The sequence below is a fragment of the Lissotriton helveticus genome, chromosome 10, assembly GCF_964261635.1.
Source record: "Lissotriton helveticus chromosome 10, aLisHel1.1, whole genome shotgun sequence".
Taxonomy (NCBI): domain Eukaryota; kingdom Metazoa; phylum Chordata; class Amphibia; order Caudata; family Salamandridae; genus Lissotriton; species Lissotriton helveticus.
The window spans coordinates 1,041,850,465-1,041,872,715 of record NC_136071.1 but is presented as its reverse complement, the minus strand read 5'-3'; the positions used below and the strand labels follow the sequence as shown (position 1 = coordinate 1,041,872,715).

The window sequence follows — 22,251 nt, the reverse complement described above, 5'->3', positions numbered from 1 at the left end:
ATGTTATGGATTTCCTATGGAAACTAGGTCCTAACTAATGGAAACTGGCGACCGCCAGTAGGTTATATATATATTGTAGTGAACAAGGCGGTAACGCCGAAACGCGTCTAAGCAGCAACTGATCTAAGAAATACAAGTTTGGATTCAGATTCACGGAGTCAGCGCCTTCTTTGATCGTGAAGTATGGCATGTAAGAATATATATATATATATATATATATATATATATATTAAGCACCGACTATTACAGAAGAATAATGTATAAATTATATTTTAACGCAACAAATATTTATAAATAAATATTTATAAATAAAACATCCTTCAAATGTTTTTCATAGTTACCAGTTGGAGGTTGTACGGTGACTGCTGGTGGGATATAATGAGTGGACTGCAAACATTCCTTCGTAAAAACAATATCGTCAAGTGCTATGTCTCCTTTCTGAGAGCTTCCAACTTCGCCTTCAAAACAAACCTGGAAGTCCTCTTCCGCGTCATTGAGAAAAACCTCTTGCCTGTGCCAAAAATTTCCTTGGTCGCCAACACGTCTGAAAATGATACTCTTGTGGTTTGTTACAGTCACTCTGTAAACAGTTAAAGAGCCAATGCTCTGTCCAGACATGTGGTAATAAAAAACGATCTGCAACGAAATATTATACTGTGTTAACTATTGACTGTACAGGAATATGCCTGAAAACATTTCTTTGATTAGTATTTTGAACCTATTTTAACATTTCTTTAAAAATGAACTTTTTATGAATACTCATCAAGAAATGTGAAAAATGGCCAAGCCTAACAAATCTATTTCAAGGATTTGTTCATCTAACAATAAAGTAAATCTGTGCACACCTTTAATCAATGCAACATCTTATATAAAATGACAGACACATAGTCTGCTTGTAATTGCTCTTCATAAAAGTCTTCATTCCACTCATTTGCATAACATCTTCCACGTCAAATATTTTTGGCTGTGGTTATCCTTTCTCATTTCTCAGCAGAATCTCGTGTTCAGCAGCATTTATCTCATGGTAGATGCTTTGGAATAGGGACCCTCATGACTGGACTGACATATTTTTAAACAGCTATTTCGCCAAGATTCCATAATATAAGCAAATGTTAGAAATAGGGTTGCAGGTTAACTGGGGTAGGAGACCTGATTAAGCCGCAACCACAATCCTAGTCAGGGTAAGAGGCAGGTAAAAACTTAATTAACCTGTGCTCACCCTCTGGTAGCTTGGCACAGAGCAGTCAGGCTAAACTTTAGAGGCAATGTGCAAAGTAATTGCGCAACACTTCAAACAGTAAAACAGTGAAAATACTATGCAAAACAATCCCACACCAGGTTAGAAAAAACAGAAAAATAGAGTCGACTTTTATAAATAAAGCAGGAGCAAAAAGACTAAAATACAATGAGGGAAACAGGAGAGAGTGAATTTTAAAGTTGTAAGGGAAAAGAGCACCAAAAAGCACAAAGTTCCAACAAGGGATATCTGTTTGCACCAGACCGTGACAAAGTCACAAGTTCAAGCCAACCACGATGGAGCACAGGCTTGCTACGTGGTCCCAGGTAGGTCTGCTTAGCAAAGTACCTTCAATCCTGGTTGCAGAGTGTTGCATGTATCCATGGCAAAGCTGCGCAGCAGAAGTGATGTGTTGGTCCAGAGCTGCGGTGAGGCTGTAGTGCAAGGTCCTATTTTTATCAACGTCAAGGATCACATCAATGAGGGCTTGCGATGCGAAGTTCAGAGTCAGGAATGCATTTTGCAGTCGAAGTGATACATCAGTTCTCATATTTGGCATGCAGTGTGAGGTCCTGTTGTGTCTTGGTTGAGGATCCTTTTGACGAGGTTTGCGATGTGGAGTATGGGCGTCAAGGATGCGGTGCGCAGCTGGTGATGCGTCGGTTCCAAGGAGCTGTGAGGCAGTGATGCGGAGATCAACGTCATTGTTGAGCTGCTGTCGATAAGAGATGTGAGGACCTGGGTTAGAAAAACACCCCACTGTCGGCGATGCATTCGCTCGAAGATGCAAGGGTGATGCAGACCGTCTGTGCCGGGCCAAATCCATGCAGCAGCAGCGATGTGGTCACTCTGCTCGAAGATGCACCACTTAGCCAAGGAGATGCGACTGTTTAGCCCAAGGATTAGCAACTCAGAAGAGAAGATGCGTCGGTTTTACCTTAGGCCCACTTCTAAGAGTCCAGCACTGGGAGGGCACCACTTGGCAGGGTTGACTCACATATGGGAGAGTACAGGTGCAGATGCAAAGTTGTTACAAGCCTGTTATGTCCCTGAGGCTTCAGATGAGTAAGCCAGCCAAATAGCCCTTGGAGTCACTCTGGGTTCAAGAGATGCAGGTACAGTCCTTCTCACTCAGGCAAGAGTCCAACAGTTCAGAACGCCAAAGCAAGAGTCTGGCAAAACAGCAGTCCACTTGAGTGGCAGTCCTTTCTGCAGCACAACAGTCCTTCATCCTGGAAGAGTATCCTAAGGTCAATCATTCAATCAAGTCAGGGGCTTGCATATTGTGGCTACTGCCTTGAGACCTTTGAGGGTCTCAAGGCACTCGGGGAGCGGGGCTGCTGGGTGGACATGGTGGGGGATTACTCAAAGAGCCAGGTCTTGAGGTCCTTCCTGAATTGGGTCAGTGACCCTGATTGCCTGAAGTGCAGGGGCAGGGGTTGCCAGGTCTTTGTGGTGAGGTAGGAGAATGATCTTCCTCCGGTTCTGGTCTTGTGGATCCTGGGGATGGAGGCGGGGGTGAGTTGGGAGTAACAGAGTTGTCTGGTGGGTTCCTAGAAAGTGAGGCAGTGGTTCAGGTATGCTGGTCCTTCATCATGTAGTGAGGAGTGAAGGTGATTCTCTTGTTGAGTGGGACCCAGTGGAGACATCAGAGGTGTTGCGTGACGTGGCTGTGGTGGAGAATGTCGAGTACCAGTCTGGTGGTGGCGTTTTGGAGGTTCTATAGTTTTTTAAATCTATTTCGGGGTGATGCCGGTGTAATGTGCGTTGCCGTAGTCGAGTCTGCTGGTGATGAGTGTGTGGGTGACAGTTTTCTGGATTCAGTGGGGATCCATCTGAAAGTCTTTGGGAGCAGGCAGAGCATGTGGAAGCAGGCTCGAGAGACTGCATTGATTTGGTGGTTCATTGTGAGCGGAGAGTCCAATATAATGCCAAGGTTGCATGTGTGGTCCATCAGGGTGGGTGGAGCACCCAGAGCGGCTGGCCACCAAGAGTTGTTACAGGCTGATAAGGTGGGTCCCAGGATGAGGACTTCAGTCTTGTCCGAGTTGAGCTTGAGGCAGCAATCTTTCATCCATGAAGCAAAGGCCTCCATTCCACTGTGGAAGTTGATTCTGGTGGTTGGGGGTTTGTTGGTGAGGGAGAGGATCAGTTGGGTGATGTTGGCATAGGAGACATTGACATAGGAGATGTTGAGTCTGTGGCCTCTGACAATGGTCCTGTCAATCTAGACCATCAACCCGGCAGAGTGAGGGTTAGCACTTCGGCGATTCCATGGAGAAGACGTAACACTGCACTTTTCAGTGACCACTGCCTGCCGGAACATGTTGGCATGAACCATTGACCCCAGTGGGGTTGGAGGTCTAGATTGACAGGTACCACTTTTTAAGGTGCGTTATGGGTGGTTTCTTACATTCATTACAATTGACTACCACCCCTTAGTGTAGATAGTAATAAAATCGGTCCTGAAGAATTGCCGTCCAGATGACTTATATGGCAAGAAACATGTTGACCCGAGTATAGAGCGCGGCACCCTGTACACCTTACAAGAGGGGTATACCACACTTCATTTTAATCAGGAAAGGGGCCACATTTATTAAAATAGTTTTAGATGGACCTCTTCCTCCTGTTTTAACCTCACAGTTCCACATCTACACTCACTAGGCCTCTCACTTGCACTGCACCCAACAGCAAGGAAAAAAGATCTCCGCCAAAAGGGCCCCTTTATGGGTACCGATTGGTTATTGCAGCACCGACCCGACGAGGAGCAGACCCGATGATAAAGCAAGACACCTAGCTGGCTGGGTGTAGGAGGAATTTTTCTCCTGCATCTAGCAAGTGGTGTATCCCTTTTCACTCATTCAACCTGTACTTTATTTTAGGAACAGCATACTCTCTCAACTTTCTACAAGTGGCAATTTCAGAATTACAATTTAAAAGCTGTCACTATAAGTTAGGATTTTAAATTAGGATTCCAGAGACACCTAGCATGAACTAGTCATTTCTTCCCAAATGGAAACTACACTTGTAAAATGTGATAAGGTAATCCCAATGTTACCCAATGGAAGATATAGGGTTTGCAGTAGTGTAAAACTTAAAAGTACATGCACAACATGTTAAAAACATTGCATCCTGCTCTGCCGACTGCCCAGGGCATAACTTAGTGGTGATTTATATGTATTAAAGAGGAAGGTTTTGGCCTGAAAACAGGTTTATTTTGCAAGGTCGAAATGGCAGTTTAAAACAGCACACACAGGCTCTGCAATGGCAGGTCTGAGACATGTTTATAGGGCTATTTAAATGGGTGATGCAATCAGTGCTACAGGCCCACTAGTAGCATTTAATTTACAGGGCCTGGGCATGGGGAGTGCACATTACTGGGGACTTATAAGTACATTAAATATGCCAATTGTGGATAAGCCAATGTTACCACATTTCAAGCAGATTAGCAGTCTAAAGAGCCCATAGTTCTAAAACCAACAAAATAAATTCAGCAAAAAGGGGCGGAGGAAGGCAAAACGTTTCAGAAGGCAAAACGTTTCAGGATGACCCTGCCGAAAGGGCCAAGTCTAAAACTCCCTTCTCCCCAGGCTACCTGAGTGACTCCAAGGGTCAGTTGCTGACATCCTGCCTGACCTACAGAGACATAACAAACTCCAAAAGCCTCCATGTAGCTGCACAGCTGACCTACTGCACTGGAACTAACTGGACCTGCCTGAGCCCTTCTGGACCCTTGGCTGGTATCAGTTGAGTACCTCCTGTGAAGAAATATAAAATCTTTAAGATTTCTGTTCTTCGTGACTGTTAAAAGGCCAGTTTGTCCCGACGACTGCCAACTTGTAGGTCCGGAAAACCGGACTCTTCATGCTTCAGTGACCGTCACCAACGTCCATCAATGCAAGATCTGCACATCATGCTACAGTAATGACAGCACTCGGTGATCACAATGCAAAACGCCAGTCTGTTCTGCTTTTGGCACTACAGTGACACCCATCTATGACGCTCTCCTTGCTCCTCATGGTCTCCTCCAACGCGAACGGATCTCTTCCAGCCAACTTTGATAAGGTAACATTTTCAACTGAACTAACCAAGTGACTGTATACTTACCTCAAACTTTAAAACTGAATAACCCTGATGATTGGAATTTTATTGTTCTTGTATCATTTTCTTTTAAAAATGTACTCTATTTTTCAAAATTGGGTTGAAACTTCTCTTTTGTTGCTTTTTCTCTTTATTACGGTTTGTGTGCTGCATACATTATTTACACTTTGCCTCTAAATTAAGCCTGGCTTTTTTTGCCAAACTACCGGGGGTTACGCAGAGGGTAAAGTAATGACTTTTGTGATTCGCCCTGGCAAGGATTGTTGTTGTTGCCTAAGAAGGGCTTCTCCTTCCCTCAACCAATAACCCCATTTCTTACAATTTGATTTGATGTAACACCAGTACACAATGAAAAATCGTTGCAAGCTGCTGCTTAATTGATTGATATAGTAATCCCGTTTTTTCGGCCACCCAAAAAACACTATACATCCCTGCATCCCAAAAATCTTGATGAATATAATAGTATAGACCTTTAGTACTTTGGCCATCAGACTAAAAAATGTAAAATGTCAGCACTTTAAATTTTTCATCATATTTAAATTCGTTGTTTATTTCAATGATACGTTTTTCTGTGAAAACCATAAGTGATCTACACCAATATATCCTGGCTGAATCAGGTTTGTTCTACTTTTCAGAAGTATACAGCTTTCTGGGCTCACCAAGGTGTTTTCTACTTCAAGTAGGTTGAAACTGCAACAACAGGAAATATTGACAACCAATCCATAAAATTGCAAAAACTGCATTGATTTTGTTTTTGTTTAACTGCTACGCCTGTTATTGTAAGCTGTGAAAAATGTTCTATATTTTTGCTATCTTCTCAGTTCAAATGGAATCCAAAATTACTGGTTATCACTAGAATGCACAATATTTGGGGGATCAAAAATACACAAATCCGTCTCGGTTTAAAAAAAACTAAGTTATAAAGACTGAAGCTCAATTGACTCCAATTGTAAAAAATAAAAAAAATTGGCACAGGGAGAGGGACTTATAATTAAGGGGTTAGACTGAACAACTCATCAATATTTTGCATCAATGGGTTTTCCAATTTGCCTTTATATTTGACATTACTATGATACTTCATATGAGGTGGGAGGCACAAACAGCTACTGCACTAAATGTTAAACTTTTTTGTGAGAGTTGAATTATATCTTGTGACTGTGAAAGTAAACTGTACAAGTTTCCTAATCCACCGAATTCCTTACATCAACAATTAGTTTCAAGCATTACCCTCCTAATTTACTGTAATTTTCACTCGGTACTATATTTAGAAAGGTAACAACATATTTACTAGCATCCCACTAGATCCCATACAAGGTGATTAACCCAGCCATCCTTAAGTACAAAGTTCAAAGTTTACTCTGATTGCACAATTAATTAAAATCATAGCAAGATATAGGAACACAAAAATATAAAAATTGCACCATACAAATCAAAGAAATACCACAGACAATAAAAGGGCTTCTTTTCAAAAGTAAATTAGCATTGTCTAGTGATTAAAAGTGACAACATAACAGCAGGGAACACCCGTTCATGCTAACAGCAACTAACAGGTCTCGAAAAGCTTAAACAAGTGAAAGAAAGTGTGAGTGCAGATCAGTGCCTTCCACAAAAGGAACGGACCCTCATCCTACATTTACATTAATTAAAGTGCAAAAAGTACTAATACCAAACAGAAACATGACCACTCGCACATCAAGGAAAAGGCTTGCCTAACCGGGCAAATGCCCTACTACGTAAAAATGTAAAGTACATATTTTGTCTCTCTACTGGTCTTACTAGCCTCGAAGACCTGCCCATTCATCGATTTGACATCCTAAGTCCTGCGGTTAATATTTCACATTAGCGCTTATCCTTCTGCAGCTCTTAGCTTTGCTCTCAGCAAACACATAGAGGCCAATCAGAGTACTCTTTAACTAGACAATGCTCATGCCCTCAATTCAAGATCAGTTTAGATTACAAAATTTTAAGCAAACTGCAACATTCCCTCAGATAATCTGGTTAAATTGTACTGCGGATATAGCATACTAGGAGTTTTAATAAAGCAACCTCTGTCTTTAAAGTCATCTAAAGTAAACAAAGGGCAGCCCATCTAATATACCCAACACAAAATGATAGGGCTAAGATCACTGAATCCATGTCCTGTTCTCATAGCTCAAAGCACATAACAAAATGCCCACAGATATGGTGATGGGAACATGAAGACAGGGCGTAGGGGATAGATGGAGGCCCCACCATATCCCCAGAACTCATTGCATACAGCTGGAACATATTTGTAGCAGGTTCTGGGTGCTTAGCGTCTGAGAGCACATGTGGCTGAAAGGCATACCTGCTGCCCAAAGCCTGCTGCAAAAGGCATTGCACAGTTGTATCAATAGTTATTGAGGCCAAGAAGGAGTGCCATATCTTACACCTAGAGCCGGTATCTGGTGTGCATGGCCAAACCTAGCCTGCAGGGTGGTTTTGTTTTACACATGGGCCAAGGTATTTGTTGGAAAAAGGCCCTCTCTGAAGGTTCACCCCAAACTTGTTGCCTTCCTCCTCCTCTTTGTCTGAACTTTGTTTTGTTGGCATTAGGACTCTGGGCACTTTACCACTGCTGGCCAGTGCTAAAGTACATGTTATCTCTCCTCTAAACATGGTACAATTGGTTTACAACTGTTTGGCATATTTGATTTACTTATAAGTTCCTTGTACAGTGGCATACCATATACCCAGGGCCCGTAAATTAAATGCTACTAATGAACCTGCAGCACTGATTGTGCCACACTAAGAAGCAGCTTTTCAAACATGTCTCAGGCCTGCTGCTGCAGGGCCTGTGTGTGCAGATTACTGCCACTTTGACTTGACACTTAAAACTACTTGCTAAGCTTGAAACTCCCCTTTTATTACACATAAGACAATCCATGGTAGGCCCTAGGTATACCTAAGGGCAGGGTGCAGTGTAAATGAAAGGTAGGGCATGTATTGGTATGATTTGCACGTCCTAGTAGGGTCAAACATAATATTTCATTTTTCACTACTGTGAGGCCTACTCCTCTCATGAGTTAGCATTGGGAATTCCTTAAAACACTTTTAAGCTGTAATTCCTAATCAGAAAGGAGTGAATCCATCATGTTTTATATCTTTGGACTCATAATGAGAAGTCCTCTTTAACGGTAAAGTTTTATTTAACATTACTAATTTAGAAATGCCACTTTTATAAAGTGCAAAAAGATCAATTGATGGACAGAATGCAGAACAATGTCATATATTCACCCCAGTACAGAGATCTGGGCCTAAATCCATTGTTTTTTTGCTCACCATGCCATTCCGGTTTGGACCCAGCCATATGCAAATCAGTCTTGAACCTGCGCCTAATGGGAACAGTCCAGCCGGAACTGCCAGGCCAGGTCCTGCCTGGACTGGAAACAAGCATCCTAGCGCTACTTACTTCTTAGCACTTTACTATATTTATTCCTTTAAAATTCAATATCTCTACTTCTATGCATTGGATTGTTTTCGTTTTGTTCAGAATATAATATTCTATTTTTCTAAACCTGGGAGGAGTCTTTTTTTGTGTTGTATTCATTGTGCTACTGTGTGTGTGGATTGAACAAATACTATACACATTGCCTCTTCAGATAAGCCTGACTGTCCTGTGCCAAGCTACAGGATATCTTTTAGTGTGTATCTGGCTTACCCTGACTAGAGCGGTTGTTCCTGCCTGGCCTCGGTGCATATACTTCAGCCAAACAAGAATCCATTTCTGACAGTATATTACCAAAAGACACACAAAAGTAATGGCTATAGGGATTCGTTACTCTAAAATGAAAAACAAAACGTTTTCTAAAAAAAAAATCGCCCTTTACAAAAATCAGGAATGTTGTGGTTTTTATGCAAAAAAAAATCCTCATTGTATTGAGAAGTGCCACCATAACTCCCATAAATGTGCCACATATGATCTCAGATAAGCTCACAGATATTACAACTTATATGATCATGAACATCACTTAAAAAACCCTATGGTACTGCAGATTGCTGCGTCTTCTGAGTAATCCAGTCACATTTCTGGACACAGATGTTGGAATTAAGCCAGAACCAGCACAGAAGTGGGGAGAAGGCTATTTCCAGAGAACATTATTGCTGTACTGAGCAGTCTACAAGTGCTGCAGCAAGGGTTTACACTACGACAGAAGGAATGATCCTGTACTTCTATTGGACTTCTATAACACGTATTAGCAAGCCCATTATCGTCGTTTTAGCGTCAGTTTCCTGCCGCTAAAACGGCGATCATTTTAACGAGGTTCTTACTAATATGCCCCTAAATGCATTCTTTGTACAGGTTTCAGCAATCAGGCATGCCCTGGAATCTTAGTGGACTTATCTTTTGGCTAAGCAGAGTGAGTAAAGTACTCGCTCAATATTAAACACCCCTTCCAAAAAATAATCTGGCCATTATTTAGAGATTGCAAGTCCCTCTCGAATAATCCACTGGGTATGACTTTAAAACTGTCTCCAGTACTCACTGGTTCCTTAGATCTGACTTTCAAATATGTAATGAGCTCAGCAACTCTATTCTAAAGGCTCAGCGTCTAAATGAGCTCTTTTCACTGGCCTCTAGTTTCAGAAGCTATTGAAGCGGCTACAGTGAGGTCCTTAAGTGTGTTTTTCGGAATGCGATGTGTGATGTCAACAGTGATGCCATATGTGACATCATATGTGAAATCATAAGATAATTTGTGAACGTTGCCTTGGGTAGGTGGGAATGTTATTGTTGCCTTAGAACTTCAAATTCTTCAAATTGTTTTGCATCGTCACCATATAGTATTTTGCTAGTGCTATTATTAAATATATATTTGAAGAATTTGCAGCTCTAAGGCAACCATAACCTATATATATATATAATGTATCTAAGTTGGTATGTTACTTCTAATGAGGATCATATGTTGTGGGATGGCCTGGTATGCAATTTCTCTGGGAATTCACCATACCATTGGAATTACCAAAGGATGACAATCCTTTTTTCTCCCTGACCACAGTTAATGACACCTCCATTAATTGGGATTAATGCAACCTCAGTCGAATCCAGAAATAAATCATAGACACACAGGGTGTAATATTAGAATTACATTCCTTTTGTAACATTAGTAAAGTGGTGCATTCCCATTAAATTCATATGGTTGTCCCTATATTATGATGGGAACTTCCAAATCTATTGGCATGCTGTGTCCCATTGCCTTCTAAGAGCTGTACTGTTGGAGAATGTTTTCCTGGCTACTGAAGCAGAGCTACCAGGACCAGTGTTCACTTTCTGTGAGTGTCTGCTGAAAAGTAACTACTTCAGTGCCATATGAATAGGAAACCTTGTATAAGAAAGTAGATCATTGTTTGGGATATGTGACTGGCCACCTCAAACAATAATAACTCTTCTTGTCAGGGTGAGCGCTCAAAGTTTCCAAATTGGCCTGAGCTCAACAACCTAGTAAATATGGCACAGATCGGATCAGCTTACCTTAGGGCAATATATAGAAGTATGTATGCAGCATCAAAACAGTAAAAAGTCAAAACACGAAGAACAAAATTAGAGTTAAATTCAATACATTCATAAAAATAAATAAATTACACCAATGTGTCAAAATTCTAATAATGAAAGCCAGAGATATGATTAAAGTTTAATGTAAAACTAGCTCCAAAATGCAGAAAGTGCCAATGGTAGTCAATATTTGCAGTAGACCTGGACATAGGTGCAATTTAAGGCTTTTGGCTATGGAGTCTGGCTCAGATTCATCAAGAGGACTGATCCCAGTGAAAGTCTGGAAGTCAAGCAGTTTATAGTGTTTCGAAGTCCAGCTTTAGAAAGGGACTTTGTCACTTTATTGTAGAAAAATGTTGACATTTCTTTTAAGCCCAACACAGAATGGGACCTTGTCACAAGTTGAGAAGGAACATTCTCACTGAGCGGGAGCCGCTGAAATTGTAGGCACCACCATAGAACTATATGGGGACCTTTGAGCAGGAGAGTATTGAAATTAAATCTGAAACTGTGAAATGCTGGACAGATACTTTTTCCAGCGGGACCTGCTGAAAATCTGGAGGAAACATTTTTGAAAGTTTCAGACTTTTTGATAGTGCCCAAACAACCACAGGAGTACATATCTATTTGCCCAGGACCGCAGAGGAAAGCACCTGAATAATCCCAGGGAGTCAAGGCAGAGGACAACAACAAAGTCCAATCCAGATTAAATTGCCATTGGTTTGCTGGGCACTTCAGAAAAAGCCCTCTTGCAGCCTATTATTTACTTTTAACCACAGAGGAGGTCGGCCAACTAACCCTGGTAGTCCATTTACTCTTCCTGAGCACAAGAGGGAGCAGATTTAGTTCTTCTGGGCTCCTCTCAGGTCATAGACAGTCTGTCCAGTGCACTTCTTTTCTTCAGCAGGTTCAGAAAGTGTTTTAGCCACCAGGGAGCCTACTTCTACATACTGTCAGAAATCCACAAACTAAGAGATTCTACACCAGAATAGTCCACTATTTCAGATTTAGTGTCTATCGTAGAACCCCTATCCACTTTAGTCAACTGTTTTTTATGACACCCAAGTGACACAGATGTCATCAAACATCAAAACCACCAAACACTTTCTTATCATGCTGAAAGATATTGAATTTGATGCCAAAACAATAAGCTTAGAGGGCCTGTACACAAGTATACCTAAGGTGGAAAGCCAGAGAGTGATAGAGCATGTCTTGCAGGAAGGGTCATGGAAGCTTATAGCACTTATTGGCTTCATAATGAAATTAGCCAGCTTAGCCTTACATATGAACTACTACTCTGAGTTTGGAGGTGCCATGCATTTCCACACAGACTATCATTGGGGAGTAGTTTTGTGCCAAGGTTGGCATGTTTATACGTACACCAATTTGAGAAATAGAACAGTCGAGTGTCCCTGTAAACTCAAATATATAGGGACAACCACATGAAAAATAAAGATTAGGATAAGCAAACATCACAGTAACATCAGGAGCCATTGCAACATGACTAGAATGATGGCACATTTGTTGTCAACTGACCACACTGAAAATGGTTTCACATGGACCGTTCTAGAAAAAATATCAACCAGCATTAATATGGTTAAGATACTCCTGGAACATGAACAATGCTGGGTGTATGGACTTCAGAACCATGCCACATTCATAAACGATAACATCCCATGGAATCAAATCAATTCTTGGAAGCTCCAAACAAAATATGGTCAGACATGTGGCTGCCACATGTGGGGATTTGACTGATGTGAACGACAAGCACACATCAAATGTAAACAATCCCGTAAAAAAAAAATCCACACAGCTGAGCACTATAACTAAGAGAATTTAGGGTGATTATTATAATAACTTGCCCTGGTATAGTGCGGTTTTCACCCACACACAAATATTTGGCGTTGGGTTCAAAATATGGGTTCGAAAAGACAAACAAAATGTTAAAAAAATGAAATCACAACAACAGGTGTACTCCCATTTTTATCAAAAGGCAACAAATAAATGCTTTAAATACAGAGGTTGTGTATATAACATGACCAGTAAACAGCAGGGCCATATCCATTCCCAACACCGATGCGAGTCTGCAGAAGACATGATCTCCTGGGACTATAGAACCTATGATCCCCTGCCAAGGACCCACATCACAGCATATGATAACATGATGTGGCCCATCCAACTGCATCAGAGAATAAGGAAAGCATAAATGGGAAACAAAAATGCTGACTAACGTCTAGACAAGAACTAAGTGCGGTGAAATTTATGTGCAAATAATGACATGGCACCTTTAAGAACATGAGTATTCCACCAAAACACAACCATCATGACAAGGTAACCATAAACTTGTGTAACAGGTAAGCTATAAATATTGCCAATTATCTTCCCTTTCTTTTTTTAATCATAATCACTCCACAACCACAAACAAAGGACAGAGTGTGACAACAGAGACATGTCTCTCGCCCATTTTCACTACAGAAAACTAGATTAGGGTGAGAAGCAAATGCACAAATTGAAAGTATTACTCAGTTTTTTTCATGTACTACCTTGCTGTGAAGTGTGCAGTGTGCTGGCACTACCGATATGTAATTGTTTATGCATATGTCTATGAAATTCAAGCATAATCCTCTTTCAGTGGGATATAACATTGCATTGATTGCATGCTTCTACGGAGTGTTGTGGGTGTCCTCATGTGTTATGCTAACCTCAATACGCTGGTAAAAGTGTGGAAATGTACCCAAAAGTGAGCACACTAGTGCAGGGTCACCCTCTCATCCATGGGTGCCAAAGACTAACAAAAAGAGATCGGCACTGGAGTTGAAATAAAATAACAAGTTTATTAATCACTCATAAGTGGGACCACATCCACACAACATCTCAAGTGTTGCAGGAGGAAGTACCCTGAACTCACAGACCATTGTCTTTATATAATCTTTTTCTGCAATGTAAGCATGTGGACAGAAATGGAAAGAACAAGTTTACAAATAGCTATCAGCAAACAAGGGCAGATAGATGACTACATGGTTAGCAAATAGGGAGGGGAGCAGGAATGCTTATGGCAGCAGTAAACATTCAACAGATAACATCTAAGACCAGGTGCGCTGGCAGCCACAAACCCCCAGCACGTACATTGCTCAGCCTTGTCAGGAGGTCAACTAAAATAGATGGCACAAGCAGAGTGAAAAGGCAAACAGCAAAGTACGAAAGAATTACGAAGGAAACAAAATGGACCACAGTAAAGGCAGGAGCTTTTGCTAAGTAAAATATAACACGTTTCCACACAAGTATATGAACCCATGATAATAAAATGTATATATCTCTTTCAGGCACTAATTCATGACTGAGCAAGTACGCCTACATGCATCAATTATTTATTTATAATCTTGTAATGCATGCAGCTACTCAAAAAGGGTTTCCCTGCGCTGAGCAAAAGAGAAGATGGCAGATTAGCTCCTTAAAATAGCCAGGTCTTTAGGCCTTATCGGAATGCAAGTAGGGAAGTGTAGTTTCTCAGGGGCTTTGGGAGGGTGTTCCACAGTTTTGGACGCAAAACAGAGAAGGAGCGCACTCCCATGAGAGTCAGGTGAGGTTCCGATATCTCAGCTTGCATGTGGGCTGATAAGGCACCAGCAGATCCTGCATGTGCTGTCAGCCTGCTCCTACTCTGGTTTTGAAGATGTAACACAGGGCATTGACTTGAATGCATGCTAAAACCATAAGCCAATCGAGCTCTTGAGGAGGGTGAGAGACCGGGACACCCTTTGGGAGCAGGTACAGACGTCTACCCACTGAGTTCTGAACTATCTGAAGGTGTCGTATGGATGCTTGATCTATATCCAAGTACAGTATGTTACCATAGTCCAATCTAGACACAATTAGGGCTTGGACTACAGTCCTTTGGGCTGATTCGGAAATCATCCAGGTATTCTTCAACCACTTGAGTACAGCTAAACTGGTTGCACTAACCTTGATCACCTGAGCTTCATGGAAAGAGTCCCATCCAATGCAAATCCCAAATTCTTAACCGTAGAGTACAGAGCAGGGAGAGTCCTTTTTATGTTGTATGATTGGACTTATAGGGATAGGACAACAACTAGGAATTTTCCTTCGACCCAGAGCATATAAACAGTCCATAAAAAAGGCTTGAACCTTCAAGGGACCACTCAGAAAAGGCACACACATGTTGTCTCTGTAGAGGAGTAGGGACTCTACATGCTACGTGCATTCATACACCAATTTTAAATAATTCTAAAGACACTCATCATTAAGGGGAAACCGGGGTGTCCCTGAGCAATTCTTATTTTAGAGATTCCATAAGCTACATATGAAAAGTGATCACTGGAATATGGTTGAGCACCTCTTGGTTTACAGGGACAGAAGGAGGCCCAATGGTGAACCATACCATTAATGGTGTGCCTTAGGGTTTGAAAAATAACTAGTAAGAATTTCTACTCTAGGGCTCATCCTAACTCTTTGATCCCTAGGCATGTAAAAATAAGAGGGCCATAATGACCCTCTTTTCTGATGGAGATAGAGTTCACTAAGGTTCCTCTTTTGGGATCAGAACTTTCATTTAGCATTATCAGATATTGATCCAGAACAATAGAGACAAAGGTAGCAAAAGTGAAAACAAGGAAGACAAAAACATAGTGACAAAGATAAAAAGCATGTATGAAATTGAACCTCTGGGAGGGAATATAGGTGCAGCAAGTGTATAGTGGTTGTTGAAAAAGCCTGAGGTGAAATAAAAACTAGACACTCATTATATACGGGAACCCTGATAATCTGCAGCACTGGTGGCAGGCTTATGTCCAACAATTTTACAAATTAAGCATTGTGTAAAACACATAATTTTTGTGAAATCTACAAATGCTCCTTGTTGAAAAGTTACTCGACTTGAACTACTCTGAATGCTTTGACATCACTTAATATCTCAGTGATATCACTTGCACATGTAGGAATCTTTGTCTCATGAGTTTCTGCTCACACTGGGCACTTACACTTTTCTTCACCAGGCAGCCAATCAAAGGAAAAATGGTTAACATGCATGCTAGATGTATTTTACTAACCTTGCTAGCATGTTGCAAAGACACATAAATAAATTCTCCAAGAGGAGCCAAACTTGCATTTAAATCTGGTTTATTGTTTCATGACTATCATGAACCACTGATAAGAAATTCTTCTCGGAGTGCAATCTTTCTACCATCTTGAAGAGCTATACTGCACAATTTTTGCTCCTGCATCATGATTATCAAAGTGATTTTTAAGGCGTATTCCGGAATATGCAATCAAGCTGATACATGCGTGAAATAAACACATTTCCTCGCGAGAGAAGAGTTTCTATTTTTTGAAGGACCACCTGTTTTTTTTCATGCAAAGAAAAACATTTTGTCAGAAAAACGTGTTCAAACTGTTGATGCACAATACCTTGCAATTTTTACTTCTTTGCCTTATCACTGGGCTGGATATGATGGCTTTGTGCTCCGGCAGCTGAGGGAAGGAGCTCTCGATGAAGATGTAATGCCCAGATGGTTCCCTCAAGGTGTGGTCGGTGGCAGGCCCCGTGCCAGTGGTCGGGGTGCTTCCCGCTCTCAGACTCCAGTCAAAGTCATCATTTTTGTTTTGTGTCCAGGAGCAGAGATCAAATTCAAAATCACATCGACCTATGAATGTTCCTGAAAATAGGTTTAAAATGCATTAACTGAGAAACTAGTTAAATCAGAAGAGACGCTGCAAATTTGAACTCATATAAATCCGGCCTCAGATGTAGTAGTTGAAACATTTAAGCCAAACAGAGGGATTTATGACAGCAAATTTGTAGCCATGTGGAGGCAATATTTTTTTTAAGTCTGAGCGTAGTTCGTGGAGTTTTGCTACACGGAACTCCGCAAAGTTACAAAAAAACTCTGCGAAGTTCCATGAGTGGCGGAGTGCAGTGCGAACTGCAGTTTGTGCTGGTATTCATGCCGCTCGGGTAGAAATTCTACCCCTAGCAGCAGCTTGCGCTCGCGAGTAGATTTTTTACTCAAGTGGCAGCTTTCTCAATGCGAATGGTTGCAACCTGCCACAACAGCCTGCGTTGAGAAATCTCACCGGGAGGTATTCTAGTGCCCGAAAATCTCACTAGGATATCCAAATTCTTGCTCTCCAACTTAATGTTGTCAAGCCATGTTCGAGAAAAAACTCCGCCTCATGGCAGTTGGCAGAGTTTTGCCGGAACTCCACGCTCCAAGTGGAGTGCGGAGTGGGGAAAACTTCACAAACTCTGCCGATGGAGCAGAAATTATCAAGCAACCTACATTTATGAGCATCATGAATTCTGTGTGTATGCTGTGGGGGAATGTTATAAAATCACTGGAAATCAATACACATGAGTGGCATATGCAGCTTGAAACTTGCAATTATTTTTATTTGGCACTGTTATATAGTAATACAAGCAACTAGAGGCTGAGCTACAATTAAATGACATTGGCATGGAGAGCAAAGAAAGAAGTATACCTTTACCAGACATCAAGTTTACAGAATAGCCTGAAGTGAAGATGTATAAACCTTAGGTTGCAATATGGGCCCCGGTTAGGTGGCTGGTTTTAGGCATCTAGTCAGCAGGAGGGGACAGTATTTGTTAAATGGACAGAAGGCACATGGTAATACTTTACCTTGGCAGACATCCGTAAAAAGGATTTTGACCCCCTCACACTTTCAAACCTCTATCAGGACCCAATCAAACATAAGTTTTTATCACCAAGTGCAGATTGTTAATCATACTAGTTGTTAATTTCAATATATTTATATAGCACAGAAATAAGATAAAAACATTTTTAAAAAATGAAAAAACACTGAAATTCACCAGTAAATTCAGTGAACAGGCTACAACTTGCACCATAGTCATGCTCTTCTACTATTCACATTAAATTACTCCGCGGAAGTATTCAGCGCCAGGATGTTCCTTCCGGAGTGACAGATGCGCTTTACAAATACCCAATACAATACAATACAATACAATATAATAAATCCTTTTAGAAAATAAAGTTTGTGATAAAAGGCGTATAGTCATATACTTCATTGTTTTACTGTGAACCCACATGTAGGTGCAAATGATGAAAATAGCGCAAGAACTGGAGGAAGCTGTGGCTATGCTTTGTGAAATATGGTCCCCAGTTTACTAACCTGCGAAGTTTTGGGTACAAGCAGTCCTCCACGTTAAACATGATAAGGGCTGAGCGCATCTGATGTGAGTTGCAGAGGCATGTTTCAAAGTAGGTTTTGCTTAAAGTCAAGTTGTGCCACAGGAAAACCGTGAGAAAAGCCAAAGCTTCTGTTCACAATGAAGTTATCAACCAGTAGACGTTGAACATTGGATTGTTAAACATTTGTAATTCAGTGATACAGACAACTTCTATGTAACGAGGGCATCTCCAAGTTGTGAATTTTTATTTCTAAAACTTTGCTAAAGATTTTGGTGGCACTGAGAATTGTTGAATGAAGTGCAATGTAAGTGTTATCCACTTAGACATGGGTTAACTCACTCTGCATTTTGAAGCATAGATATAAGGTTGTAAGCCATTTTGAACATCTCAGGAAAGTGTGTTGTTTATTTTACGCTACTATGGAGGATTCTGATTAGGGCATGGCTGAATGTGAAGTATAAGTGGCTAATGCATGCCTGTGAGCCTCTTAACATAAAAATTGCTAGTCACGTGTCATCTTTAAGATGGTAATCCCACTAAAGGTATTAAAAGAAACCATTTCTTTGGAAGGTATACAAGGTTTAAAAAGGGGCTAATGCTAATTTAGTCTATAGAGTTTCGAAAACACAAGGGAAACCCAAGAGTCATTATGGACCAAGGGTAATAATACGTAGTTAAAGTAACAGTGGTGCCTAAACAGTAAATGTGAGTGCAATACTTGTGAAAAAATATTAATTCCCAGAAATTGTTCCAATGACGATAAGGAAAATATTAAATTTTTAGAGTAAAAGACAAATTACGAAATATACCCCTTGGTAAATCCAAAACAAGTTAATAAAAAATAAACACAACAGAAAACATACAGACAAATAGCAAGGTGTGAACAGCAATCATATGCAATATTAGGTTCACTTATTTCAAGAAAAAAGCACTTCTGCACTCAAAAGGAAGTTTGGACAAGGTCTTGTTTTGGATTTACCCCAGCAGGGGTCCATTTTCTAATTTCCCTTTAACTCTAAAAAATAAAATATTTTTCCTACTAGGGATCACTATTCCTTTACCTAAATCGTATCAAAGCATTTTTTTAGCTGGATGAGTACCATTAAAAGGGGATTGGTCAATATGCTATGCGTCTAGCATGTGGGTACAACTTATGTTCTTTATCGCTTGACTGGTGATACAAAATTGGTTCCTGGGATGATACAATGCCCTGGTTCCATGTTTGTACGATTGATGTTACAATCTACAGTAGGGCGGATATTTTCCTGACCAGCTGGTATAAGAGGACATGGCTGGTTGAGGTTTCCTATAAAGATGTCCAACACTGGTGCGGTGACCGAGTGGTGAACCCTGATGAATCTGCCATAAAATTCACCGGGCAGTGAAACATGTCGGTTACAGGTAGTGGTATGCGACAGTAAGCTACCAGCCTTTTTATTTCACCAGTACACACCAGAGTTAGTAATACAGTTGTACAATTGGTGTCTCTGTTGATTTTATCTCACTCTTCTTTGTTCGTCACACCAGGGAGCTATTTTCCTAGCTTCTGGTTCTGCACTTTTTCTGTACGCACCTTTTGCCTTTGACACTGTTTTCTTCTTGGAAAAGGAATGGCAACCGATGATGAGAAAGGGGCATAGAATTGGTAACATCTGCCAAGTTCCCCGAGGGTTGTTCGCCCGTGAGGTGCCTTCCTCTCCGTCACACATTTTTTCACTTGTTTAAAAATGTTCTTTGAGTGTGGGTGGATGGACTGTCTCAGTGGGGCAGACAGTATTGGACATGTCGAGTTGAACCTTGCCTGGAATCTCCTGTTTTAAGTCACAAATAGTGGTTTGTTGTGGACAGTCAGGCATTAGAGAACATACACCTTACCGTAAATAGAGAGGGGGTGTGTCTGGATTTAGACAGTATATCTTCCAGACAACTTTGTACTCATGTCTACTAGACATATGCTAATCAACGTCCAGGGTACAGGGATCTTTTTGTATTGAAAATGATACAAAATTGGACACAAATGTAACTCGTTAACATACTCGAAGTCCAGGAAGCTTATAGGACACAACCATAAAGATTAAATGAATCAATTAGTGATGGCATAAATTATGCTATTTGAGATGTCATCTGTGATACCATCCATGATACCACTCTACATGTCATGAGTGATGTAATATGTGGAACATAAGCAGTGCATGACATGGGTATAAATATTAGTTGGTTTGCTAAACTAGAACAGGTACATTTTAGACTTATTTCAGTTGTTAAATGCCAGCTTTTATCTTATTTCAACACCTAACTATAACTTCAATTTAACATTTATTTGTTCTTTTTCTTAATGAATGTTTTTTTTAAGTAAGCTAAGATCCTATTCCTATACTGTTGGAAATTACCAAGTATTGTGTGGTGTACCCCGATTTTTGCACTTTAACCCTGCTAACAAGTGGAGAGGTGACTGTGGCCTCTTATTAACATGATAATATTGGCATACCACTGATTGGTACATTTAACTTACCTATTAGTACCTGATATATGGTACAAAGTGTACCCAGGGCTTAGAAATTAAATGTCACTAGTGGACTGCAACACTCATTGTGCCATCCACTACAGAGACAATGTAAACATGACTGCATGCCTACCATTTGGAGCCAATCTATATAGATTTAATCTGCAAATTCAGCCTGTCAAATTAATCACTTAACATGTCTTAATCTTCCTTTTTCATTCCTTTTTGTTTTTGAGTTTTACATTACGCAAACTCGACACTAAGGTATCAGATCACTTTACATGAGCATAAGCACAAGTTAATTTACAGCTGGACACATTAACTTTTTATAAGCATGAAGAGATTTGCTCAGAATCACAGCATGTTGAGTGTCTCTGCCGAGACTCCAACCCGGTTCCCCAGCTTCGAGGTCGACCACTCTAGCCATTAAGGCATAAGGAAGGGTGCATGGTATTTCAAAGTAGGACATGTAAATGTTTAATGATAACTATGTCTGTGCTGTTATAAAGGATCAAACACAAATTTCACTCCAACAAGACTGGCTGTTCCATATGACAGCATAGGAATACAATATTAAATGTAATAATGTTAGCTTGGCTTTGTAACACCTACACATTTAATTTGATGACTTATTGAAATATTTTGTACATGCCCAATTCACTGGTAAAGACAAATTTGTAAAAAATATTTATATTTTCCCTACCTAGAGCCTTAGGAGACCTATTTTCAGGAGCTGAAACTTTAACCTGGCAGCTACTTTGTAAAGTATGAAAACTGCCCCTAGAGAAGAGACAACGGCATTGGGTGTGGGGAGGTGTGTTTGATCCTCTTGTAAGGTGGCCATCTGGGCTGTGCACAGGTACTTAATAGCCTTCAAAGAGGCCTATCCAGTCACATTCAAATGCTAGCTGACACAAGGGAAGTGCTCTTCTTATACTGTAGCCAGGCAAACATTAATCCCAGTGAGAGAGAGAAGCTGTCCCCAGAATGGGTTTAGAGGGACCATAGAGGAGGGTTTGGTCATTTCCATGCCATGGGCACAACCTCTGGGTTGGGCACAGGAGCTAAGCACAGAAGAATACAGGTTTTTTAATCTTGGTTTGAGGTGGAGAGGGTCACTCTGGTGTTTGTTAACAGTAGGGCGCACAGGTAATGCTACAAAAGTAGGAAGGGTTACCCCTAGGAACTTTCACTCCATAGGTTTGGAAGTGGTTAGGTGCACTTCTAAATGTGGCATCCACAGTACCCTCCTCAGAACATTTTCTGGACCAGAGGTATAACAAAAGAGTATTAGACATGCTGTCTGTTACCTGAGAAGGGCCAAGAATACTGGACCTGCTCCCCCTCCCAGAACAAAGAAGTGGCCTCAAAGGCTCATGAGTCTGATTCTCCTGTTCAAGCTACAGGAACCCAACAATCGACATGAGGTAATTTTCTGCAACTGCTCAGCTGATCAGTTCCAACTGGATCTGCCCTGCACCCTACTGCTAGTCTGAACGCAGAGATTTACACCTGAGGAAGGTGCCGGAGTATCCCACCTTTTTTGGGCACTACATTTTTATTTCTCCGGCAGTGCGTTTTCCCACCAAAAAGTCAAAAGCTTCACTGGGACCTCTTCTAGTAACCATTGCAGGACTTTGAATCCTATTAGGCCATAGCCTGCTGCCTTTCCCTGCTGAGGATTTTTGACTTCCATTTCAGAGACTAAGTCTGA

At 40.9% G+C, this 22,251-nt stretch overlaps 1 protein-coding gene across 1 annotated transcript in view; it reads right to left on the bottom strand.

The window, feature by feature from the left end:
- Nucleotides 1–22,251, bottom strand: part of MALRD1 (MAM and LDL receptor class A domain containing 1) — a 2,679,189-nt gene that overhangs the window by 1,699,829 nt on the left and 957,109 nt on the right. The window contains exons 20-21 of the mRNA XM_078663745.1: nt 16,275–16,522; nt 342–636 (exon numbers count right to left, since the gene is read on the bottom strand). Of these exons, the coding sequence (XP_078519871.1) occupies nt 342–636; nt 16,275–16,522 (543 nt within the window). The remainder of the gene's footprint in view (nt 1–341; nt 637–16,274; nt 16,523–22,251) is intronic.